The 26,853-nt window shown below is 42.9% G+C and overlaps 1 protein-coding gene across 1 annotated transcript in view; it reads right to left on the bottom strand.

Moving 5' to 3' along the window:
* ppfia4 (PTPRF interacting protein alpha 4) overlaps positions 1–26,853 on the bottom strand; it is a 45,703-nt gene that overhangs the window by 1,358 nt on the left and 17,492 nt on the right. Inside the window, exons 3-30 of the mRNA XM_028406078.1 lie at positions 13,179–13,280; positions 12,851–13,015; positions 12,482–12,556; positions 11,905–11,976; positions 10,788–11,009; positions 9,415–9,549; positions 8,622–8,756; positions 8,367–8,450; positions 7,538–7,669; positions 7,313–7,375; positions 6,903–6,994; positions 6,694–6,823; positions 6,099–6,274; positions 5,657–5,885; positions 5,539–5,574; positions 5,336–5,457; positions 5,114–5,226; positions 4,937–5,018; positions 4,788–4,869; positions 4,447–4,647; positions 3,905–3,967; positions 3,599–3,625; positions 2,763–2,938; positions 2,518–2,615; positions 1,786–1,961; positions 724–792; positions 458–644; positions 216–313 (exon numbers count right to left, since the gene is read on the bottom strand). Of these exons, the coding sequence (XP_028261879.1) occupies positions 255–313; positions 458–644; positions 724–792; positions 1,786–1,961; positions 2,518–2,615; positions 2,763–2,938; positions 3,599–3,625; positions 3,905–3,967; positions 4,447–4,647; positions 4,788–4,869; positions 4,937–5,018; positions 5,114–5,226; positions 5,336–5,457; positions 5,539–5,574; positions 5,657–5,885; positions 6,099–6,274; positions 6,694–6,823; positions 6,903–6,994; positions 7,313–7,375; positions 7,538–7,669; positions 8,367–8,450; positions 8,622–8,756; positions 9,415–9,549; positions 10,788–11,009; positions 11,905–11,976; positions 12,482–12,556; positions 12,851–13,015; positions 13,179–13,280 (3,303 nt within the window). The 3' untranslated portion in view covers positions 216–254. The remainder of the gene's footprint in view (positions 1–215; positions 314–457; positions 645–723; positions 793–1,785; positions 1,962–2,517; positions 2,616–2,762; positions 2,939–3,598; positions 3,626–3,904; positions 3,968–4,446; positions 4,648–4,787; positions 4,870–4,936; positions 5,019–5,113; positions 5,227–5,335; positions 5,458–5,538; positions 5,575–5,656; positions 5,886–6,098; positions 6,275–6,693; positions 6,824–6,902; positions 6,995–7,312; positions 7,376–7,537; positions 7,670–8,366; positions 8,451–8,621; positions 8,757–9,414; positions 9,550–10,787; positions 11,010–11,904; positions 11,977–12,481; positions 12,557–12,850; positions 13,016–13,178; positions 13,281–26,853) is intronic.

Here is a 26,853-nt window from a genome sequence, read left to right as displayed (position 1 = left end):
AGACTAAAATCCTAACATTAATGGTTTTTCAATTAGTACCTGCAAGCTCAAAACCTCAATAACTTTTGTGATGTCTAGTGATGTCTCTTTTTGTCTTTATTCTGGTGTCCCCTCATCTCTGAGCTACTTACTAGCTAAAAGGCTCAGGTCAGTAAGAAGTCAGGACTAAGTCTGGCACAGTGTCAGCAGCGTCAGGTAGCGTTTTGTTAGCTTACCCGTTAGCATTAGCGCTCCTGTTAGTAAGTAGAGTGTAGTTAGCAAGAATAGGTCCGCACAGCCGAGGGGTCGAGTCGTGGGGGCGCCGGGGGAGGAGCTTGAGAGGGCGTGGCACAGCGGATGCAGCACAGAGAGGACACAGCGTGCAGTTAGTCAGTCAGTCAGGGCAGCCAGCAAGAAGCACACAGGTCCATAAACAGAAATACACAGGCTGAGTGGCTTGGTTAGAATTGTAACACACCTTCAGGCTGGAGCTGTTTTTTGGGTGCCAGATTCATAGAAGGTGGCATGGACATGGAGGGCATGCGGAAGCCAGCAGGCAGTGTTTCCATGGAGCCCGCCATCATCCCCAGCCCCGCCCCTCCCTCACGTGCTCGAAACCTCTTACGCCATGATGGAGAGCGTCGAAAAGACTTGTCATCTCCACTCTACAGAGACCGTGAGAATGGCAAGGTCACACAATTGACCTTTTTCAACATAATTATCATTCATTCATGAAGAGGTCACCTCTTCTAGTCGGCGGTCTGTCCCCAAAGCTAACAGGTTGTTGAACTCCCTCTCCAGAACCTGCCGTGCCTGAAACATAAACAGCCTCTGTAAGCAAACACCTCTGATTGTCATTACCTCTGACCTTTTGTCGTATTCTTGGTTTTCTGTAATGTAGGGTCCTGTCTCAGCTGTTTTTCTGGTTTATTTAGCTTCTCACTCTTTGAGTTGTGTTTTTTTTCTATTTCCTGTTTTATTCTGAAAGTCTTGTCTTCCCTCTGTACCCACGTTTGTTTCACTTCCCAGTGTTTTCCCTCCTTTGTGATTGCTCTCCTGTCCTAATGTTTCTCACCTGTGTCTTGTTACCTTGTGTTTTAAAGTCCTGTGCTCCTAGGTTAGTCTTTATTGCTGCTCTGTGCTTGTTGATTTTGGCGTTTGTTCCTTGTGTTTCCTGCCGTATCTCTGTTGCAGTTTGAATCTTTGGTTTAAGATCATTGCAGTGTCAGCTTTTTAAATTAAAAACAGCTTTATGTTCAATGAAGCTCTCTTTTTGTTTGATACATTTGTCTTGTCTCTGTGTTTGAGTCCTCCTTGGACTCTAACCATAACACTAATAAACAGACATCTTCATGCTTTATGTTGAACCTCCAAAAACAATCACTTGTAAAAACAGTTCTGGGCAAATAATCTGCACTTTAAGTACTCTTAAATGTATTAAGAGTTAGAACAACAGGGTATTTGATCTGAGCACAACTGATACAAAAGCTCAGTAAATGCTGGCAGCCAGTGAGAAGAAATGTTTGGCTGCACACAAACCACTATCACCACAACAATCATCCAACCTTTTAAAAACAACTGACTGTTGTCTGCTGTGAGCTCACAGAACAAGAACACAGAGTTTATTATTTGAGATTGATTTTATATTTAGATATTCATTAACATCCATTCATCCATCGTTCAAACCCGCTTTGTCCTGCAGTGCAGGATATTCATTAACATGAAAATATAAATGTAACGTTCAGCCCTGGACATTAGTTCACTTGTTGCATTTTGAGTGTAAACCACTTGGAGCCTTGTATCTACCTGTGTGTTCTGCATAGGGATCTGCAGGATGAGCGCTAGGCTGCTGTAGTCAAAAGTCTCATCCAGAGCGATGAGCGCACCGTGAACGCCACTCTCTAACATGTTGCCGCTATACTCCCTCAGACCAATGGAATGAACCCAGTGGATCACTTGTTCATTGGTCCACACCAAAACATCTAAAACAAAAAGAGAGTAATCCAAATTCAGGTATCGCAATCAGTGAGTACAAGGAGAATCTTTATTTTTGAGACAGAGAAAGACAGAGAGAGAGAGAAAGAGAGAGAGATAAAGAGATAATGTGTGTGTCGACATAGTGTCAAGTCCCTGGCACACTCCCTTTGTTCATTTAAAGCACAGCTGTCAGCCAGCTTTCCATGTAGGAACAGGCGGAGTGGATGCATGTGTGTGTGTTAGGACAGAGCAGAACTCTGATTTGACACAACAGCTGAGTCAAGTTCATGTACTGAACTCAAGGTCAAAAGGGCAAGAAGGATGGCTAGATCTAAGTGTGTGTGTGTGTGGACCACTCTTGGCAAGTGGAGCTTTAGATCAGAAGATTATAGGCCTGCTTCAGTTGACAGTCAAAGGAGCAGCTGTTTCAACGCTTCGTCCAATTTTCGACAATATCAGATGAAACCACTAGGTGGTACTCTGGCCTGATGGGTCTGTTGATGTGTGCATGTTTGTGAACTAGGGTTCGGACCTGTGTGTGCGTGTGAGTATACAGTGTACCTTTCATGTCGTGTTGGCTGTCCTCTCTCCGGCGCTCCAGGTCTTTCCTGTCATAATTGAGTCTCTTCAAGCACATAATCCCATACTGCAGACTAGCCCTGTTACACACGCAAACAGGGACACAGACAGAAAAAACACAAACACATATGCATCATTAGTCTTCTCATCACCATTGCTAATGTCTCCAGTTAGATGAAAGGGGACACAGATCAAACATCAGTTAAGCTAATCTCCATGCGGCAGACCTGTGGAAGCTATCCACCATCTTGAGGTGGCTCCTCAGGTCCTTCTTGGTCAGGTGATCCAGCATGCGTGCGTCCACCAGACACTCCATAAAGTAGGAGCGGTACTGAGGCAGGCCGAGGCTGGGCAGCCACTCGTTCCCTATCCACTCGTGATTCATATCTCCATATGCCAAAGTCTACGGTGAGGATAGTGCACAATGTTTTGGATTTGTGCAACAGAGAGAAGACAGACTTAAAATATGTTTATTGTACAATTCTTTAAATCTTCTTTTCATGCAAGACTGATGGAGAACTTTGTCACATATATCACCTGAAGCTCTATGACCTTGTGAACCAGAGGAACAGGAAGAAGTAATATTGTATAATATAATATTAGGTTTATGAGAAATTTAAGGAAAATAAGCAGCTGAATTTGAATTGATTATGGCCAAAACTTTTAGTTTTTCGGCATCACATGGACATTTGGTGGTTGAACAGAGATAATGAGATAATAGAATAGAAGTGTTTTCCTGGATGTCAAAATTGTGGAGGCATAATAAACAACTTCCTTGTCATTTTCTCTAAATAAATAAAAGATGCTAGTAATGCAGATTCAGATGTTTGTTGTGCTGCAGAATAATTTTAGAAGTTTATGAGTAAAGGCTGCAATCACTAAAGTAGATATCTACCTAAAAGCAGTACATCATGTGACAGTGAAGTTCACCTTTGACCTTTTAGATATAAAATGTGACCATGGAGCATTTTGTATGTTTTGTTTTTAGATATTCCCACATGTGTGTATAGCTTTGGTCTACTTTGTGTGTGTGTGTAGTCTGATGTTCACAAAGCAGCCTCACCTGTGCCCAGCTGCCCTCCTCATTGTCCTGAGTGGCAGCATGCCAGAGACAATACGAAGGTTAGAGAGACGGTGACTACTCAAACACACACATACTACACATACTTGCAGTTAACTGTACATCATGAACTGAAACACAAGTTACATTTACACACAAATACCAGCAGAGGCACAATAATGTGTTATTGTGTGATGTAGTGGATATTTAAAGGGGTTTGGACATATGTGTGCCGTGGTGGGGACAGCGTGAGGATGAGCCAGTGTTGGGTGGGAGTAACAGGGAGGGGAGCACCCAGATGGTACTGACCGCTTTAGTGGAGGAAGCCAGGTTCTCCATCTCTTCATGAGTCACCCACACATTTCCGGAGGACTGCTCAGAGGACAAGAACACACACGCACACACAAACATGCATTTACAGGCACGCAACACCACACCCAAGAATGCATTCATGTGTATATTTTCATATATACCAACCCCCGCGCGCGCACACACACACACACACACACGCATACACACACACAGACAAATATCGTGTTGAGTGATGCCAAGGGAGGGAGTGTATTTCAGGCAGGTAGCTATATCTGGCAGTATTTGTGTGTTGTTTTTTTGTGTTGTTTTCCCACAGTAACTCATGCAATTTATGGCAGATGAAAAGGGCAATCAGCCCAGTCAAAGACCAAGAGCTACAAAAAGTGTGAGGAGGCATCAGCTTAGAGTGCACAGTGACAGCTAAGGCTAAGAGTGGAATGGCAGGGTGAATTATCATCATTTCTTTAATGTACTTATTTATTTATCTAGTATTTGTGTATGCACATTTAATTGCTTGGAGGTGTATCGTTTTTGTTTACCGTTCTAGAGGTGAGCGGTGCAGAAGGGCTGGTGAGGGAGACCATCTCCTGGATGGCCAAGCGGAGTTTGAGTCGGTGCAGAGGGTTGCTGATGCCAATCTCCCTCTGAATCTCTGTGTCTGACAGAGCTGACATGATGGCTCCGCTCTTCACATTGGCACGACAGGCTGCCACATACCAGGCTGGCATTCCCACCCACAGCTGGTGAGAGTCATCAAGACATTCAACATCACCACCATTGTCACCATAAATGGTGAAGTAGAAGGAGAAGGCAGTGCACATTAAGTCTGTGTTTGATGTAACTTTATGCCTCTTTGTATTAAATGACAGCAGCAGAATACCTCCAGCCATGAGACGACAGTGGGGCCGTCCCACTGAGCAAATGGCAGGCCTCTTTTTCTGGCATCTTCCAGGAGCTCATGTCTAAAGAGGAAAGAAAAATAAATAACCAGAGAAAAGTAAAAAAAAAAATTGCAGGAGAGTTTCATACTTTTTCTTCATCCTGCGATCCCTCTCAGCCTGCGTGCCCAGTTTTCCCAGAGTCATGGTGTCGCCGATGCCCATCTCAAAATCTAAAATGCAACACGCATATATGTTGGTTTTTAACCCTGAAGATCTTGCAATATCTCCCACATATGTGGAACAAGGTATGTATTCTGCAGCATACCTGATAAGGCCGGTAGAGGCTGTCCATCCCTGCCAACAACCTGCTCCATTCGACCCTTCTCCTTCTTCCCAAACAATCGGCCAATGGATGACTTGATTCCTTTTTTCTGTTTGCTGCAACCAGTTTAAGGAGACATATTACATGAAATCTACAATATGACGTGTTATTTTCAATGACCTGAGTGAGACGCTACATGTCACATGTATATCTGTATATATTTACCCTCGTCCATCTTCCAGGCTGCCTGTGAATTGGGCAAAGTTAGTTTCCAGCCGTAAACTGCGAGGGGAGGATGGAGGCGACGTCTCACACTTGATTGTAGCCTTGTCTATTTCCACTGGAGACTGAAGAGACAGACAGCTCAGTTTACCACTGTCACACTAAGACTAAAAACCAATGTGACTTTGTTGTGTTTCTGAACTTACTGCTACTTTCCGTCTGTGCTTTCTTAGATCACTTGGCTATAAGAAATAAAACACATGTTTTTAAAAAGACTACACACCGTTCGTTCAACACACTACAACAGACATAACATGTCCTGACCAGAGTCATGATCCCTAGATGGTGGCTGGTGTTGCGTGAGTGATGTTTGGGTGTGGAGTGGCCACTGGTGGGTGGGGATGAGGATGAAGCCAGGGACTGGGCAGTGGCAGAGGTGGGCAGCGCCCGGGGTCGAAGCGTCACATTGAGTCCGTCCATGCTGCCGCTGTTCACACGGGACTCGATTTCGTCAGAGCGCAGGTCTGCAGACTCTCTCTCTACCTGGATCATCCTGCATGCACAAATATGCGCACGGTCACAGTGACTGCTGCCATCTTATTCATTGTGTTTACAACAGGAAGCAGCAGCAACACTAGCAGTGTCTTAAAAATGTTTGTTTCCTTAAAAGACTCTTCCTAGCTGTATCCTGTTTCTTGTTGCTGCACTGATCAAATATCCCCATGGGGATCATGAATCTGCCATGTCCTGCACTGTAATGAGTCACCTTATCTCCTCATTGATAGCGTCGAGCTGCTCCTGCAGCATGAGAGCGAGCGTTTGAGCATCTGACTGGCCGCTGGGAGAGAGGAGGGCAGAGCTAACATCATCATCCAGGTCTGACTCTGCCTCGATGTCGCTGCCAAGGAGGTGGCTGACACTCCCACGCAGAGATGGGTAGTCCTGTTCGAACACCGCACACACCTGAACACAATATACACACGAGTTAACATACATTCACATAAATGATTATGGATGGTGCTACACTGATGAATTATTTTTATATGCATAGATGTAAAGACACAACATGACACTTGTGGAGGTATTTGGACAGAACATGGATGAACAAGAAACTTACATCACACAGCATGTCCATGGCAGCAGGTGAGACAGGAAGACAGAGAGGTTAGTAGAGAATGGGAAGAAGCACTGACACTTACGAGCAAAGCAGACATGAACCTGGATTAAGCACTGGAGCAAGACGCTGCATGTGGTTAGAAGAATAGTTGAAATGTGCTCTGTAAGTTTGAAGTCCTGTTTAGTATGTGTGTCTGTGAAGAATTGTGGGGTTTGTTTTGGCCTCATAGCAACATTATCAGCACCTTGTTTGGGTCATCTCGTAGCGCTGACAGTCGGCCCTTCTGTGCCCGCCTGATCACAGTTGTGCTGTAGTGGCCATCCTGGCCCTCCACCACAGAGAAGCGAAGGTCGCTGGAGCTACCCAAGTGAGACCTGAGAATGTGTACGTAGAACAGATTACCACCAATAATGTACTATGTGTTACAATGTAAGCATAAATGTCTGCCTGTACCGAGGGTGAGTTCCATCTCCAAATGCTCCACTGCGGCGTTTCAAATGGTCGATCTCGTTTCTTAGCTTCTCAATCTCTCCAATCAGCCGTTCCTACAGGAGAGAACAGTCATTAACTAAGTAAAGACAGCAATACAAAATCACATATTGTTTTCCCTTCTACCAAACCACAGAGGACGTAAAGTCTTTCCAACAGTAAAATTAAATAAATGTCAGTGTAAAGCTATCATAAGCAACTCTGTAAAAACCACCATGTTGTAAACACACTTGTCTCTTTTTTTCACGCACCATTATGACATCATCATCATCTTATATATATCTTATTGGCTGATATTTCATTTTAAGGCCGATACCGATGTCTTGGTGTTAATATCATGCATCCCTTTTTATTAGCACAGATGCATGACTTACCCTGGTATGATGGAATTCTTCAAGCTGTTTCTGGCAGTTCTCAAGGTCCTGAATAAGAGAGTTCTAAACAAAAAAAAACAAAAAAAACAAATGACAAACCTGAGTCAAAGCAAATCTCCGATGTGAGTAGAACACATGCTGTACTGTATAATCATTTGTTCTGTGAACCACAAACAACAGCGATATCAGCGGCTGCTTGCATGAATGTGTGTGTACAGGCCTTGCCTTGTCCTCCAGGGCAGCCATGCGTTCTTTTAAATGGAGCTGCAGTCTCTCATTGGACTCAGTGAGCAGACGATCCACAGTGTCAGATAAACGTTTGTTGTGCTCCTCATTCATTTTCTCCCTCTGCCGAGCCTGATGAGCAGATAACCAGATGAGGGGAATGACAACCATCACATTTTCTCTTTGATACAGACTGCACGTGGGTGGGTTTATGCAGCTAATCAAGCATCTCTACATGGATCAAAGGATGAAGTGTGTATTTAGTCCTAGATCACCAGCTGCCAGATACAGGTCTTCTTGACCGACAATCACAGCCAGAATGGCTTAATTACAGTCATTTAGGTGATGATGAAAAAGGGTTAAACTGCTTCTCTTAAATGGGAATCCCTGTGCTTAATATGTGTTCTGCAGTAATTTCATTAAAGTAAATTAACACAGACACACAAACACACATCTGCATCCTCAGAGAGCTGTTTCTACTAAATATAGTCATGAGATCGCAGAGAGAGAGAAATTAGCCTTGCGTGAATTATTCAGTCTAAAGATAGCAGCCAATCAGTGTTAGGAGGGGGGAGGGTGTGCGTGTGTGTGCATGTGTGTCAGCAAGATATGTGGATTTGGTTTGAATTCATGCAACAATGCACTGGGAAAATGAAGAACTCCTCTTGAATGTGTGTTTTCCTGTGTGTTTATGTCTCTATGCATGAGGGAGCACAGAGCCAAGAGTCAAGGCGTCCAGCTAATGTGAAGCATCAGCCCACACATACACACAATGTGGTGAGAGGTCAGAGAGACCCTGCAGGGCTGGTGCACACACACACACACACACCCTTCCTAGCTCCTGGTTCTTCTCCTCCAGTTGTGACTCCAGCTGTCTGAGACGCTCCTCCACGTTGCCATGGCGCTCCTCAGCCTGCAGAGGGAGACACATACATGTAGTATTGTAAGTATGATAAGAGCTGAGCTATATGCTAACACTAAATGTTTATCTGGGTTGAATATCTGCAAATAACCTACTTTTATTGGATCTCTATCTCTTTCTATAACTTCTACAGCTGTGTCTGTGTGTGTGCGCTTGTGTTACCTTGGAGAGTGCTGCCACTCTCTGTGCCAGTTCAGCTTCCACCTCTGGCAGCGTCTCAGCCTTCCTCATGGTCTGAGCCAACCTCTGCTCTGCCATCTCCAGCAACTCCTGCAGCTGGCGCACCTTCTCCTCACTCTGATACACACATTCAAATAAAGAGGAGGGACATTATTGCAATCACTAGAGAGGTGTAATCAGTGTAGTGCAGCAGGCGAGTAGCAAGGACACAACACATGGGCTCTCATTGAGGATGTTGTTGGTGTTTCCCTTGTGGAGCTGAACTCATATTCACCCTGAACTACACATGAACCTTTGAGCAGGATAGTTCTGTTGCTCATTCGTTCACTGACTAAGGTACTCTTCAATAACTTAAATACATTGCTGGTGATGGTCGAGGCATTAAATATTGAAATGTTGCAGAACATAAAGTGATGAGCAAGAGAGGGTGCACGTTACCTAAATCCTCTGTATTTAATGTCACCTTGCATTGAGAAAAATTATATATTTGGTGTCACCTAACACCTGTAGGGAGGCCCGATCATACGACAACACATTCTGGAACATTTCATGAGCAGACATACAAAATGCCACATTGTCAACATAAATCTGAATCCACAAAAACAATGATGTAACTGATATGTTCATTGTGATGAGAATAATCTCAGTTTCATTTCACTGTTTTCCACTAATAATCCATAAATGGCAGTTGTTAAATGACTGGCGCTTCATTATTAAATGATAATTATGCACCCAGTCAGTTCATTATGCCATTTTATCTGCTGAGGTGTGTTACCTGTCTGTGCAGGGAGTCCTTGGTGGCTAGTTCATTCTCAAGTTTGTCATTGAGGTCGTGGATGTGCGTGGTCTCCCGCTGAGCAGCCAGGTAGCGTTTTTCTAATGTTGTTATTCTTTCCTCCAAATCCTCTCTCTGCAATAATACAACATTGTAATCAAAGGTCACATAATGCTGTTGTGAGTTCTCATACTTAATTTCATTTCTCAATATCACTTGTAAAAAAATATTATTTTCAAACATTGTTCATCTCTAATCAAAGTTTCAAAATTAAGTACAATAAAGTATAATTTAGGGCGTGACTACCATTATGTATGTTTAGGATCCTCTCACTGGGGCATGGTTCCATCAAAATATGATCATTTATGACTGAAAAAAATGATGAAGTTGGACTAAGATCCAGAACCAGAACCTTCACTTTGCCACGGCCATGTCCAGTTTTTTGGAGTCTATGGTTTTGATTATTTCAAAATTGTACTAATGGGGCTTGTGGCCCTTCATAGTCAAAGCCCCCCCCCCTCTCTCTCTCTCCCTTTTGCTCGCCCCAGCGTCTGTGTCCGGGTCTGGCTGTGTTGCTCGTTCCCTGCGCAAATTGCCAGACCAATCATGTTGTTGCCCGGGACCTTTGAAAGAACACGCTGACGTCCCCTCGTCCGTGTCGTGACTGATTTTTGTGAGTCTGTGCAGTCTGCCCACGCGCCTCTCGTTAGAATGTAATAAACCTGCAGTCAGATTGTTTGTTGTTGATTTACTGAGGCACTCGTTTCTAAAACCCTTCACGCATTTCGCCTTGGTAATCGTCCTATAGGCGTGCTTTTGTTTCTCCACAGGGCTGGTTTGTTTTAAATTGGCCACGCGTGTCCTTTGCCTTTTCTTTAGGTTTATTTATTTGACAGTTAACTCGTGTTTTGTTGTTGTTAATTGTTCCACCCTTGTGTTTTTTATTTACTCAATTAAATAACTTGTAAAGGTCGCCTCATAATCACATTTTTACATGGCTGCTTTATATGAGAGTGTTGGAGCATTGGTTTGGGAATTAGGTGCGGAACTTTTATATTCCTCGGGGAAGGTGGAGGGGGCGCGCACAGGTGGACTCTTCCTGCTGGACGCCGGCAGGTGAAGCAGCGTTTGTGGACCTTCTTGTTGGATCTATTTGCCTTGCGGATTTACTCGGACAGTGGATTACCTCAAAACGAAGGAATTTACCCGGACGCTGGGGTTGGTAAGACAATCAAACACCTGTTTGACCCAGCTCTGGGCCGATCTGTATTTATGTGCATCACATGGGTCTGGTTTATATTACTTCCATTTCCCCTAGCTGAGCCTGGTCTTAACAAGGCACATTTTATTTTGGCTCCTTCCTTCACTGTCACCTCTCTCTGTTCCCGCTGCTGCTTGATTGACAGTTCCTCGCTGCGGCTCAGCTCTCGGCGGGTATTCGCAAGCTCGGCCTCGAGCTCGGCCACGCGGGTGTTGAGCGTGGTACAGTGCTCGCGGCTCTGAGCCAGCTCCTTATTGGTTCGATCCAGCAGCTCCTGAAGCTCAGACGCTCTGCTGCCATCATCGTGGGCGTCTATGGAGCCGTTGGGTAGTCTCTGTAAGGTGGACGCGCAGAGTTAACAGATATACACTGTCTCACATAAAATCCATTTTAGAATTGTACAACAGAGATGCAGATGTACAGAGTTTGATAGTTGTTGGGTGACCTAGATAAAACAAATTGTTGAGTTTTATGCAGATGGGTTATGCGAGGGTTGGCTGCCATGTTGTTGTTTTGATGTTGTTTCTCTTCTCTTCAGCGCTCAAACTGAAGTTAATTCCAGTGCCTTAATTAAACAAACCTTCAGGGACACATATTTAGACAGGCAACACAGTGGGCAGCCGGAGTTAGTAGGACCCCCCTCTGCACCCTCATGTTCCCATTTTGCCTGCTCATGAACACCCAAATACTGCAGGGGGGGAATGGGCCAAACTGTGCCATAACACACACCTGGTGAGTTGTGCATATTTCCACTTTAGCCATCAGACTCATTAGACTGACTCCCTGTGAACAGAAATGTGCACTAATTGAGAAAGTGCAGCTGTCACACAGTCGTGAGATTGTTGTAGTTGGAGTTCCTGCTAAAGGAAATGAATTGAATTTTGTGGTTTTTAATAACAATATCCCCACTAGGATGCTGGATTTGGGGGCATCATCAGCTGTGCAGTCATGGATAAGTTTCTTACCACAGCACAGTTTGGCTTGTGTCTCTGAAGCCACAGAACTACATGCAGAATGAACATATGTACTATTCCTGCAGACTACTCAGATCAAAGTCAGGATCACAGTTACATGTGTTTTTGTTGTATATACTTATAAGTGAGATGTGTTTAATGTAGAGGAAGAAGACAGAAAGGAAAAACAAGTCACCACCAGCCAGGCAGACGAATACTACCGGCAGATACCAAATAAAACACAGAGCAGAAAAACAATCACACAGCCAGGAAGACCTTCCATGTAGGTTTGGATCCATCTGTTCGCTCCACTGAGTCACTGTCCTTCCTCTGTCTCACCATGTTCAACTGCAATGGAGATAAAAAGAAAAACACTGAACAAACCCACACATTTTATTTCCCCTTAGTCAATCCAAGAACAAACCCCAGCCTCCCAAAGGAAAGCAGGCTGCTCTCAGGCTGCCAGCAAGCTTCAGACAACAAGCTCCATCATATTTTACTCATCTACAAATATGAGTTAGGAAAGAAGTCGGAGGGTTCCCCTCAGTGAGGGTCTGTTCCTCTTATAAAACTGTGTGATCAGTGCAGTTTAACAAGCTCTGACTTTAAATCCTAAATTTCCTGCCTGCTGGGATTGTCTACTGTGAATATTTAACATGGATATATATATTGAATGGTTTCTTTGATGCCATTTTTATGTGTGAGTGTGAGCTGGATCCTCTAACCCTGCATGGCATTTGATGTGTATGTCAGTGGACACTGATGCTTCAGCAGATGTCTGTGAGGAACTGAGCAGATGCTCTCACCTACCAATAATCACACATTGAAATGCATACACACACAGACACCTCACCTCTTGTGTGGTGGCTGCCAACTGTCCCTCCAGGGTGGCCACCCTCTCCAGAGCCACCCGAAGCCTCTCACGCACCTGACAAATACACACCCGTTTAATCCCAGTTTTTGTACCGACAAAGGCATTTTATTAAACCAAACTTTAATAAGCACTGCTGCTTTTGAGTTTCAGCTAATATGTATATAATCAATATTTCTGTTTGTGCTGTTTCACATTAAAAGCCCTTAAGCAACAACAAAATCAGAATTAATTAGAGAGGAAAAATCCCAATTTTGAAGTTACTAAATAAGATGACCGCTTCCCCTTCACTTATTTGTAAGAGCTGCCCACTGTCATTGTTTATGTGTGTGCAGATGTGTCTGAGTCCACCTTTTCATCCAGAGCTTTGTGGTGTTCAAACAGTGACTTCAGAGCTTTGAGGACCTCCACCTCACTGGAGACTCCAGATGGCGGGGGTGCCTGTCTCTTTACCACTGTCATCCTCAGACTGCGTTCGTGACGAGACACCAGACACTCCAGGTGCTCCAACAGCAACTAAAGGACACACACATACATGTACACACACACACACACCCTGAATGCATGCATGACCAAAGTAAATATTCATTTCAAGCTTAGAAATAGTGTTATTTTTTTCATCAGCATCCCTACACACTCGTGCTTACATATGCACACACACACGCTCACACACACCTACCCTGGTATTGTTCCTTTCAGCTTTCAGCTCCGATATTTCCTCCTCTTTCTCCAGCAGCTGCTCCCTGCATATGTTCAGCTCCTTCGTCAGGGTGGCAAACTCCTACACAGAAAGCACACACATCACACCCAGGCAGAGGTTAATACTTAAATGCTCATCAACACAACGGGTGCTATATTTTTATTAAACAGCACAAAACACATGTAGGTGTGATCAGAGGTACAAACACAATCCTGCATGTAGTGGCCCGGAATGAGCAGTGCACTGGATTCTGTTTCTACCTGTGTGAGGAACACTTCATCAGCAGGTGACATTAGGGCAGACTAAAATAATGGGCAGGCTGGGCCGGCTTCTCCAAAGAGAAAACTCTTCTTGTGTGAGAGATGATCTCTGGGAAATATTTTCTGTGCACCTGTGATAAGAGGTGGTCTGAAGGAGGGCAAATTTCATAAAAACTCAAGACCAAAACAGTACTGTGGTGATCTGCAAAAACATAATCTGAGAGCTGCCACTCTACCTACCTGGGTGCCAACCATGGGTAAAATTTTGGCTCTACAATATTTTACCTTATTTGATGCTGTGCAGCTGCTGGCGACATTAGGCACTATTCTGTTCAAAATGTTATGACATATTTTACTGTATTGTGAAAAAAGCTAATACAAATCACTCTGACAACGAAACACCCAGCTGCCAGTGACAACACAAAGATTTTCATTATTTTACAAATCATGTATAATAATAATATATATTATAATATTTTATATATATATATGAAGCTCTTAGCGCAAGTTCAATCAGGAAGACTATCTCCACTCTTTCATCACTTCCCTCCAACCGCTTCCCTCTCGTCCTCCTCACTCCTGTCCCGCCTGCTCCCTCGCCCCTTTTCTCTTTTTCTGCCTCTCACCTAATCAGCTGGGTAATAGAGAGCAACTCCCTCGCTCCTCTCCTGCCCAGTCACCGCTCAGCAATTCATTTAAAAATCTCCCCGTCTCCTCTCCAGCTGTCTTTCGGATCGATCTCGGCAACCCTCCTCCACCCCAAGCTCCACCAGTTCCTCAGCAGGACAAGGCCTCTCATCCCCTGCTCTTCTGCTCCTTCACCACCGCCACCAGGTCTAGACCCGGGGGGATTCCTGCCTAAGCGGCCTCATCTCCTGTCCTTTCCCCCTTCGGATGTCGGTCATCGCATCGGGGTCTAGAATGCCAAAGCACATTTAATTCATTCATTCACTGTATTTCAATAAATTCTTTCCCATCTGAACATCTAGTCTCTCCTGATTGAAATATATATATATACACACACACACGTAAACTTGCAATGTGTAGGAATAGTTCTAGAATGCTGTGAGATCACACCAGTAGCTTTTTATGTTTGACAACCACCAGCACCACCCCCTGATATTTCACCACAATGTTAAATTACATGTCATCACATGTAGGATGCATCCACATAAACACATCTTATACACTGAATTTATAGCAAGCAGCCACTTCACTAGTATAAAGCTTGACTGTGCCAAATGCTAAGAAATCTTTCCAACAGTGCTAAATTAAATTAGTGAAGGCTACTTTGGTACATTTTGACTGCACACAGGCAGCAAGATTTACACACCACACACACACACACACACACACACACACATATATATATATATATATATATATATATATATATATATATATATATATATATATATATATATATATATATATATATATATATATATATATATACACTCAACAAAATATAAACGCAACACTTTTGTTTTTGCTCCCATGTTTCATGAGATGGACTTGAAGATCTAAACTTCATTCCAGATACACAATATTACCATTCCTCTCAAACATTGTTCACAAATCTGTCTAAATGTGTGATAGTGAGCACTTCTGCTTTGCTGAGATAATCCATCCCACCTCACAGGTGTGCCACATCAAGATGCTGACATCATGACATCATGATTAGTGCACAGGTGTACCTCAAACTGCCCACAATAAAAGGCCACCCTGAAATGTGCATTTTGTTTCTGCTTTATTGGCGGTCTGGGGACTCAGAACCAGTCAGTATCTGGTGTGACCACCATTTGCCTCATGCAGTGCAACACATCTTCTTCACATAGAGTTTATCAGATTGTCTATTGTGGCCTGTGGAATGTTGGTCCACTCCTCTTCAATGGCTGTGCGAAGTTGCTGGATATTAGTGGGAACTGGTGCACGCTGTCGTATACGCCGGTCAAGCACATCCCAAACATGTTCAATGGGTGACATGTCCGGTGAGTATGCTGGCCATGCAAGAACTGGGACATTTTCAGCTTCCAAGAATTGTGTACAGATCCTTGCAACATGGGGCCGTGCATGAGGTGATGTTCATGGATGTATGGCACAACAATGAACAGTGAATCTCATCACGGTATCTCTGTGCATTCAAAATGCCATCAATAAAATGCACCTGTGTTCTTCGTCCATAACAGATGCCTGCCCATACCATGACCCCACCACTCGATCCACAACACTCGATCCACAACATTGACATCAGCAAAGCGCTCACCCACACGACGCCACACACGCTGTCTGCCATCTGCCCTGAACAATGTAAACCGAGATTCATCCGTGAAGAATCCATTCATCCGTCTAGCACACCTCTCCAACGTGCTAGACGCCATCGAATGTGAGCATTTGCCCACTCAAGTCTGTTATGGCGACGATCTGGAGTCAGGTTAAGACCCCGATGAGGACGACGAGCATGCAGTTGAGCTTCCCTGAGACGGTTTCTGACAGTTTGTGCAGAAATTGTTTGGTTATGCAAACCAATTGTTTCAGCAGCTGTCTGAGTGGCTGGTCTCAGACGATCTCGGAGGTGAACCTGCTGGATGTGGAGGTCCTGGGCTGGTGTGGTTACTCGTGGTCTGCGGTTGTGAGGCCGGTTGGATGTACTGCCATATTCTCTGAAACGCCTTTGGAGACGGCTTATGGTGGAGAAATGAACATTCAATGCACGAGCAACAGATCTGGTTGACATTCCTGCTGTCAGCATGCCAATTGCACGCTCCCTCAATGCTTGTGGCATCTGTGGCATTTTGCTGTGAGACAAAACTGCACATTTCAGGGTGGCCTTTTATTGTGAGCAGTTTGAGGTACACCTGTGCACTAATCATGATGTCAGATCAGCATCTTGATGTGGCACACCTGTGAGGTGGGATGGATTATCTCAGCAAAGCAGAAGTGCTCACTATCACACATTTAGACAGATTTGTGAACAATGTGAGAGGAATGGTAATATTGTGTATCTGGAATGAAGTTTAGATCTTCAAGTCCATCTCATGAAACATGGGAGCAAAAACAAAAGTGTTGCATTTATATTTTTGTTGAGTGTATATATATATAATTACTAAGGAGCAGTGCTTTATGTTTCATCATCGCCTTCTCCCAAAGGATAGGCACACCCCCTCTTTACACTTCACAAACCACCACCTCTTGCAGATTTGATGGATATTTTATGCCCATATACAGTAAACAGTTCCATTAACTTTAATAGTTTTAGAGTAGACTGTAGTGGAAGCACAGTGCTTTTGTGCCGCCTGTTTGATTTTCACAGTAGATAAACTTAAATGATGTTTCACTCAGCAGTTTTTCATTTTGGGGTGAACAAGTCCTTTACATGACAGCAGTCAAATGGTATATTTAGCCTACTTTATCACAGGCAAAAACACTAATGGTAAAATACATCAAATCAAATGGTTGTAGGCCTGTCACTGAATCAGTCGATCCTTTTTGTTATTGCAAGGCAACACTAAAATGTCACTGCAAATTCTGACATTCTGTCTTCAGCTGATCAGGTCCAGGGCTACAAGGTCTTCTTGGATAAATTGTGAACTGGTCCTTGTTTCATCAGTTCATTAGAAGAAAAGGACTTTGTCCTATTATTATTACTATAATATATTATATACGGTAATATATTATGCTATCGGTGCACAAATTGCATGTCGGAGGGCGTTTTCTGATCTCATAGCGACAATGTCTAATTTCCTTTGCTATACTTTCTGGCCATTCAGTAGATTAACACTTGATATTGTGTTACACTACACAACAGAGAGCCAGCCACTGACAGTGGAAGTTGACTTTTAGTATTTTCCCATGTTTGATTGTGCTGGAGCAAAGATTGTGTAGCTGTTTATTTACTGAAGTGAGTATATCTGTGTGAGAATGTGTATCTGTGTGTGCATGTTGTTTGAACATCACTTTGTGCTTTGTTGGCATTTCCTGTAAGTTTGGATTTGGTCCAAACCAATACCCAGAGGCTTAGTCTCTCTCTGCATGTCTCACACACACTCACACAAACATAAAGTGCTGGAGCTCCCTGCAGCTATGACACTGCACTCTTGGTCTCGCATTTCCTACTAATGACCCAAACTCAGATTGAGAGACTCTCCCTTAAAGCTGAAATCACGGCACCATTAAACTGCAGCAAAGAAAATGAGCCTCAGATGAGAAGGGCACAGTGACAGCGTATAAGAGACAGTGTATAAGAGACAACCCCGAGTCTTAATTCAATGCATTGTGACATACTCTCTAATGAATGGGATGAATGTAACGGGTTGAGACAATAGCTACACTTTTACTATACAAGACATCATAGAATTCACCATTTGGATTGCAAACAATTGAGCAGCAGCAGAACTCCTACAGAAATTCTGTGGTGGCAGCCTGATCTGAGGAGGATCTTGTCGCAGGTCATAATCTCCACTGACCACACAGCTTCTGTTAGCAGAAGGCGACTTTTTAATAGGCAGAATCACTCCCTGTGTAAGAGAGGATGAGAGGACACTTATCTTTTTTTCATTTCAGTTTCAGTCTGTGCTATGCTTGCCAAAGCTAAAATAAAATGTGGGCCCTTTGGCTGGAAGCACATGTAAATACTTATTTTAGTGGTTTAGCTTCATTATTTTAACTTCTTGAAAATAATCTCTTTGTGCCTCTTTGTGAATTGCAGCCAGATTCTGGTACAACGTTATTAGTATGAAGTGGACAGGCTCTTGGCTCTGACTGAAAAAGGTTCTGAATATCAAGCTAATACAAAAGAGGGATGACCCTGACAGCTGTCATTCTGTAAACCAGCCCTTTTACACCTGAACATTTTCTACCTGCAGATGCCACTATTGCCATACCTAACAGAAAAACAATCCTGCCATCAGATTTCAGTCTGAATGTCATCAGAGAAACTCTAATTTTGCTCTGTGCTCTTAATGTTTGTCTTGTCAGCTGTGCTGGGTCTTCATCCCACATTGCATCAAACAGGACAGGTGCACACCAAAGACTGAGTGAGTTGTTGAAAATTACAAAATCCACACAGAGAAAAGTAACCCCACACAGACAGAAAGAAACACAACAATCTTATCGATTTCAGCATTTCTACTGACCCTGCCTATCATGTGGAGAAAAAAACATTGTGAAGCAGTGAGGGAGCAACTGAATAGGGAAGAGAGAGGAAAGGAGCAACTGGAGGAAAAATGGGTCAGCTTGTTCATTTTACTTTCTCTTATTCCACAGGGGTGCATCAATAGACAGGAGCTCAGCCCAAATCCACCAACAGATGTTAGAGCTCACGGTCTCTTTCAATCATGGCAAAAAGGGCTCAGCAGGCCACCTCTCACGTTCTCTAGTTCATCTCTTCATCCCTTCATCCCTCTGCCTTTTAAGAGCTCTCTGCATCTCTCAAGCTTCAGCACTAAGAACAAAACACAACGAAAATACCACGAAGAACAAATCCAGGTATGAATAAGTGTTCAGAACAGACTCGCGTTATATATTTAAACTATAACACATCACTGTCTAGACAAAAACCCTTCTGTTTAATTTCTCATGAAGGGCTGTCCTTACTTCTGACAGCTTCATCTGCCGTTTGTCCTTTATTTTACATGCAGTCCCAACCCCTCCAAAACATGTTGGCTTTGAAAAATCCCAGGATGTTTTTTTTTTCATTAAACTTCACACAACGCTCAGACATGGACGTGGCTCACTGACAACAGCCTCGACATCTGTCAGAGAGCATATCATACAGAGCGGAGAGAAGGTTCTGGGAGGAACACCGCTGCCTCCAACCACAATGTAAGATAGCAAATGGTTACCAAACACTGCTGAGCCTCGACATTGTAAAAGGATTTCTCCCCTTTCCCTTCCTTAAGCAGTTTGGGATTAAAGGATGAAATACAGTCTGTGTGTGTGTGTGTGTGTGTGTATAGAGAGAGAGAGAGAGAAAAGATTGGAGAACAGGCAGATAAAAATTGTGCATTCAGTCTTTCATGCACAGTCCAAAAAATGTAAGTGTGGTTACCCTCCTGTGGTGCAGTGTGCACAGGTCAGTCCTATAGAGAGTTAACCTACACCACACACCTGAACTGTATCTGCGGCCGCCCCCTCAGTTGCTCATTCACTGCATGATAAAGGATATGAAGGGTGTAAAGTCAATGCTGTAGTAAGCAGTAAACTGAGCGTCTAGATATCCATCACCTCAGGAGCAGAGGCAAAGCACTGCATTGTGGGATTTTGTAGTAAAAAACACTTAATGTTGAACATTTTTCATTCCCTTGTCCCTTATCTTATAACAAATAGCATTTATGCAGTAAGAGTCTAGGCTCCAATGCAGATTCCCTAAACTGACAGCTAGTGAAGTGGGAGTACATGAGAGGCAGGTGCCAAAGCAGTCATCAGAAGTGATCTGAAAATCAGTTACTTCCTGTTTGTTAATCAGCAGAACAGCTGTTGACAGCTGTGACAGTGAGATCTGAGGACTTGATCGTGACAGATACGTGCCACTATACTTTCACTCGGGTCACATGCAGCAGAGGAAAGGGACCATGTTGTACAGGTCTCTCTCTGTCTTTTATAAAAGGAAATGGGCTTTTGATCCTTTAACTAAAAGCTCATCAATACTTAAATCGGTCTTTTGTTGCCTTTTGTTAAAAAACGTTACATCTCATTTTACTTCTTTTCGTTCTTTGTCTCCTTCTTTTTGATTGCCTGCCCCACCTTCATTAGTTTCACCCGAGTGCCTGTGGATTTATAGTGCTGTGCGTCCTCTTGTCAGTCATTTGTCTGTGCTCACTGCTTTGTGATCATTCTGTACTCCTCGTGTTTGCTGCATTTAAGTTTAGGTCCTTATTTTGACACCATCCTTCAATATTACCAGTAGACTTCAGCCCCCGTGACCCTCTCCTCTTGAGTAATCTTAAATGGCTGCTCTGCATATTGCTGTTAACACTGGAAGCTTCAGCGCACCTCCTCAACTGACTGTAATGATTTTTACATGAAGGCATCAATTAAATTCAAAAGCTTCTTAGAATGGTAACTGCATAACCTGTTAAAGTAAAATGGGGAATATATTGAATATCTTCCTGAGAATACTATAATTTATTGCCCAATACTCCATCCAAAAAATGTATAAAAAGTAAACATGCATATTGTATAATGAGCCTAATTAAACTTAATTTAAACATTGTCCTCTTATAAAACAATTTATACAAACTTTTATATCTTCACAAACAAAGTAACTTTCAGCAAGCAAACTAGAACTAACAAAGAATGAGGGAGAAAGAGAGGGCAACAAAAGTGCCACGCTTCATTTTCCAGATCTTTAAAATACGAGACTGAAATAAAGAGCCTGTGCTGTCTATAAAGTTCTAAAATGTGTGACTAGATTAATAAGACAGAAGACTGAAGCCAAAGCAAATAATAAATTATTATGAACAGTGAGGTCAAGCAGTGCTTCCAGGAAAAGAGGAAAACATGACTAAGCAAGAAAAGGAGAGACTGAATCTGTAAACATGGCTGCTAAATGCGTTCACACATCATATGATTCACAAGATAGGGTTGTGTTATGTGATATCATTTATGCTAATCTGAGGATGTTTACAGCACAAGTGCACATCAGCGGCAGTCAGATAATATTTTGCATCTCTAAGAAGCAGAACAACAAAATCAAATGCAGCATTGAAGAGTTGTCTGCGTAAGAATAACGGCAAAAGATGAGTGGATGAGTTTTTACGAATACAAATCTAATCAATCATTCCCTCACTGCTGTCATAAAGGTTTGGCTTTTGCATCTGTTGTCCAACATAGTCAGTAATACAGAGATCACTGAAGTAAGCAAGTACAGAACCAGAAACTAATTCCATCAATCAAATGAAAGATAAGACCAGAGAGTGTAAACGACTGAATGTCTTTCACACCAAAGTGAACTAAATGAACTCTGGTGTAAAGTGTGGTAATTCACTAAGGAGTGTCACGCTGAAGATGAATGCAGGGTCAGGGGCTTAGAGAATGAGTGAGTCCCCAGGGAGAGTCAGATATCACAGCTCTGTAACTCTTCACCACTGCAGAGAGCGAGGTGGTGAGCAGCAGAGAGGTGGACTCGACCTTCCTCCCACTAATCTTCACCTACACATATACACATACAATAACTGGTGGCACACGTCTCCAACACCAACACCTTGCCTGGGCGTTGGCCCTGAGTAGGCAGCGATTAATCTGTTGCCATGACGCCACCCTTCACACGGCTGCCAACGCCATGGCAACGGCTCATTAGGAAAGTGTTTAAGCAGCAGACAAACTTTGCATGAGCGTTTCATCAGACGAATGCAGATGTCACACATCCGCGCACATCCGCGCAATGAAACACAAGCATGCACAAAGCCGCAGAGACAGTTTGTGTGACAGCAGCAGGAGCAGCTGACTGCAGCACCTGACAGATCTGCACTCTGACTGATGCTCTGGCAGAACAACTACAGCTGAAAACTTTACCTGAAAGTTCTCCTTGTAGTGTTTAGAAAGTCAATAAAAAACATTCACTTTTTAATAATACTAGGATGGATTCATTGGGTATGAAAAAAATCAGCCTCACTGAAGCACATTACAGATCATGCCAAGGAGCTGTGCTGTTCTGGACTCCTCTAAATATGCTCGGTGTAAATACAACTGAGTAAATCCCACTTTGTACAAGCGGATCTAAAGTTTGGAGCACTTTTAAAGGACTTTGAAGGATTGTAATACCATGAAACCTGGCAAAAGAAACCTGAATAGTGGACACTAATTTGTCAGTAAAGTGCAGAGCTGACACATCATCACTCTCATTGTTTAATAAGCTTCAGCAGGCAAATAGGTGGCAACTTTTCCAACTTTCTGTGCACACTGCAGGTCTGATCTCTAGAATAGCATCCATTCATGTATCTTACATCTTCATCAAAGCAACAAAAAACCTGCACCAAAAGAAATAAAAAAGAAAGAAGGTAGACAAAGAAAGAGGAAGGATGAGAGGGGAATACTTCCTCTGTTCGGATGAAAGGAGAAGCACAAAGAGGTTTTGTTGCGCATCAGTAGAGTCAGACTCTGACACGCGTGCGGTAATAAGCATACGCTAAGTCAAGCATGCACAGCCATCACAGAGAAAGAGAGAATTCCCAATCAGTGCATGACAGATATTTATCTCTATTATCTTCTTGAACAATGGTAGTTGAAAACATGCAACTAACCACATCGGCCAGAGAAAAGCCTTATTGGAGGGGGTGTGCCCACATCTCTACACTGATATGCAATTTGCATTACTGAGAGGTATTAATCATTTTTTGCAGACTGAATGAGGAGCAGTGGTGAAAGGAAGGAGGAGGAAAAGGTGGAGAGGAGGCCATATCTCAGTTCTAGAAAAGAGTCATCAGCACTGAAATCAATACTCAGGCAAGGACATGTGGAAACCGCAGAGAGAGAGAGAGAGAGAGAGAGAGAGATGTCTGAGCTGGAGACAATCCTTCACTGCTAATATCCACACACTGTACGGGCGCTGAGTCCCTACCTGGTACATGTAGGTGTTAAAGTGGGTCCCATTCTGAAGGTGGATCTTGACTGTTGGGTTCATGGTGACAGCTAAACATATCAGATCCTTTAAATGGACACCCCATAAAAAGAAAGACAGAAATAGACTGAGGTAGGTAAAGAGGGTGAGGATGCTGGAAAAGAGGGATAACTCCTCTGAGTCCTGGTCGACAATGAGAGTAGTGAGACCCCTCTGCTGCTCCTCTGTCCTTTACTGGGACAACTCTACTGCGCTCATCAGCCTGCTCTAACTACAGCCTGGGATGAGAGACAGCAGGAAGGAAGGGAAAGGAGAGAGAGAGGGAGAGAGAGAGGGGAGAGAGAAGGATAAACAGAGACAAGCAGGAGAGAGGGGGAAGCCGGGTCGAGGTAAACATGCTTTATGGTGATCAGAGACAGAAGTGATGAGGATGGGGGGAGGAGGAGGAGACGGAGCCGCTCGAGGTGATCAGCTGATGGAGGAAGAAGGACACGGTTTTAGAAAAGGACTCTGGGCTCTGGCCACCTGTCCTTCTTTGCTCACACACACCCATGTGCACATGGACTGGCACTTTGTTCAAGACAGTTTTTTAACTCAAATTTGCTTCTAATGCCAAGAATTAGCATGAAATTAAACGCTCTATTTCCTCCTAATAAAAACTCCAGTCACTGCTTACTCAACACAAATTCAAGAGACCCATTTTCCTCCAGCGTGACATTGTGCGTGCTGATTCTTTCTATTTATAAATGGTAGCCTGCTTCGTCCCCTCTTTCTCGGGAGAATTTCACAGTGCATGCACTTGGCTAGAGTCTGAAACCCCTTCTGGTGCTGGAATACAGTATTAAATATGCTTAATCATCACACTTTTTTTTTTTACTAGTTTTTTTCAAGGACCTCCTTTGAAACTCACCTGATTACTGGAATGTAGAAAATGTCTTCATTCTACATCATTTGCTCACACTTCAGTGAGCATTGCATCATAAAATATTGATATTTACAGAGCTTTTTGCCATCTACAGTAGGTGGGATAATTACCAAAGGGGCACTCTACGGTGTCTTAGAGCACTCATCCAATATGTTCTGTGTGTTTGTAAAAGGACTGTCATGTCCAAGAAAATTATTCCAGTGAGGTCACCTGAATAATCCAGGGTTATGACATGAAAAATGATAACCGAAAATGTTTTGTAGCACGTTAGTTTGAAGGATGCTATCACGTTCATGTTCTGGGTAAGTGTAGAACCCCCCCCCTCCAAAAAAATAAAAATAAAATAAAATAAAAATACAATAAAAAAAATAAATCAAAATAAATGAATACATAAATAAAACAATAAAAATAAATACATTAAATTAAAAATAAAATAATATAAAATAAAAAAATACAAAAAACAAATAAAAAATGTGGGACTTTTTCAGGACAGGATAGGTAAAAGAACTTAGCACTAAGTTTCCTCTAAGGACCTTCCTTTATTCCAGCACTACATTACTGTAGAATACACTACTTTTTGCTTTATAAAGTATATTTTAAAATCCATATTTATAATAATAACCTCTGGGTGCATGAAAGCAGAAAAAGATGAGAAAATGGTTCCTGTCTACAGGTCTACTTGCTTGCACTTGGTTGTCAAGGAAACAGGGGTTCACAGTAGAGAAAGAGAGAGCAGAGGATGACTCAGTGAGAAAGATACACATCAAAACATCCTTTAATGATTGTGGTGACTTCCACCATTAGCAGACAGCAGCTCGCTGCAGGCTCAAGCGTCAGAGTTTTTGGAGTAGCCAAACACACTGGTCAACATTGATGTCTGGGTGAGTGGAAAGACAGAGACCCCTACTGGCAGCAAAAGGTACTCACATAAAACAGTAAGAAGCCAATACTCAGGAACAAGCTGTTTAAGGAGACCAGATTACCAAGTTATTTATGTCCATAAGAATAAGGAGAAGCAGGGAATCAAAAGTGACAACAAAAGCCAGCAATAACTCATGTATGCTGATAACTTCTCCTTGACATCAGTGGGAGACAGGCTCAGCAGAACCTGGGATTTACTGTCAGAGACTAAGACTCAGGAACAGGCAAAAACAAACACAAGTACAAGGCGCGCATGCACATCAGCAGCACTGACAAAACACAAAAAACTTGACACATTCGAAAGAGTATTTTCTGCAGCAGAATTCACAGAAGTTTGAGACCTCTGACTTTTTATTATCTGACAGCCTCTTGCAATTTTCTGTCTCTTCTTTTACCTCAGCTGCTCTTCTCTGGCTGTTGCCTAACTGCAGTTGATTGCTTCTTTCACACTCCAGCTTCTCTGTGTTGGCTCCCTCAACCCTTTTTCTTCTTTTGCTCTTCTTCTCTCTTCCTCTGCTCCTTCCTCTTCCTTACTTTTTTCAAGCGTAGCTAATCTCTGCTGAACCTTCCCTCGAAGGAGAGCAGCCATTTTACACAGTAACATACTGTAGCATGGAGCAGAAGAAACCATCATGTTCGATCACAGAACATCTACATCATGCACAAATACAAACACATAAAAAACCATAAAGCTTTGGTTTAAGAAGAGAACAACACTCACATGTGGAATCTGATACCAAAATAAACCTTAATAGTCCCTTTCCATAAGTCTTTGAAAATGCTGGTTGAACCTCAGTATTATTACTGTACTCTGGTTGACATGTAATGTCACTGTTACAGAAGCAGAACTAAGATAACACTGTATGCATTGTATGTATAAAAACACTATATTATGCAAATAATCTGGTTGATGTTTGTAAAAAATGGCGTCTTATATCTGGTATATCTGAAACCCAGCTTGTAGCATGGATTGGGAAACAGCTAGCTTGGCAGTACTTAACCTGTTCTGCTTTTTAAGTGGGACCTTCTCTCTGCTGTCCACCTGTCAGTTTCAGTGCAGCATGTTAATCACAGAATTTAACTTGCAGATTAAGTGGGCAGATAGAAAAATCTGCTTTGCTTCCAGTCTTTATATTAGGCTAAGCTAACCAACTTAACGCTGACTGGACGTATGAGAGTGCCAATTAACTCCCTACAAACCAAACTGACTGCTTATCTAAAACTGCATACTGACACAAAATAGATATTTAAACTGAAAACCTGCCTTTTTCTTTGATCAGAACAAATATATATCCAAGCCCTGTATGATGTCATAACCCCACCCTGGCATGTTGTATGGTTACCTGTATTTTAGCTATATTAGTCCTCCTGCCTCATTTCTGCACAGATATCAATGGTTGCATTCACAGCTTTAGACACTGTCATTTTCCAACAGGGATATACAGACGTTGCCGACTAAGGACTTGTAATATTTTGAGCTGAAACTAGATCATCTGGCTTATGAAAGAGAAATATTAGCACTTTAAATTGTGACTGTAAAAGTGTGGAAGACAGAGGACACACACACTGCTGTTTCCCTGCGTTACATGTCACGCTGAAGATTTATCCTTTTCTTCTTCCTCCTCACTTCATTCTCTTGATCCTCCAAGACGACCATGAGAATGGAAAACAAATGAGAGTAGCAGGAGTCCTGCTACTCTCAATAGTTTTTTTTTCAGTCTCTTCTGTCACCTCCTCCCTCCTGCCTGTGTGTCAGCCCTGTCTCTCTCCTGCTGTCCTCATCATTCAGTCAGAGTGCATGGCTTAGCGCTCTCCATCTCTCCTTCACCTTGCCCCCCTTAATCTCCTGGCCAGCCCAGAGGGAAGACTATTACACACAATCATTGCAAACAGTGTTTGTATGTAGGCTACACCACATTCCTAACTCAACTCTACATGCAGGACTGCAGTATCTAGGCTGTCCCAGAAATGGGAAATTGTTCTTCTCTT

The sequence above is a fragment of the Parambassis ranga genome, chromosome 5, assembly GCF_900634625.1.
Source record: "Parambassis ranga chromosome 5, fParRan2.1, whole genome shotgun sequence".
NCBI classification, from domain to species: domain Eukaryota; kingdom Metazoa; phylum Chordata; class Actinopteri; family Ambassidae; genus Parambassis; species Parambassis ranga.
The sequence above is the reverse complement of the archived record's forward strand: the minus strand, read 5'-3'. Positions and strand labels throughout refer to the sequence as shown.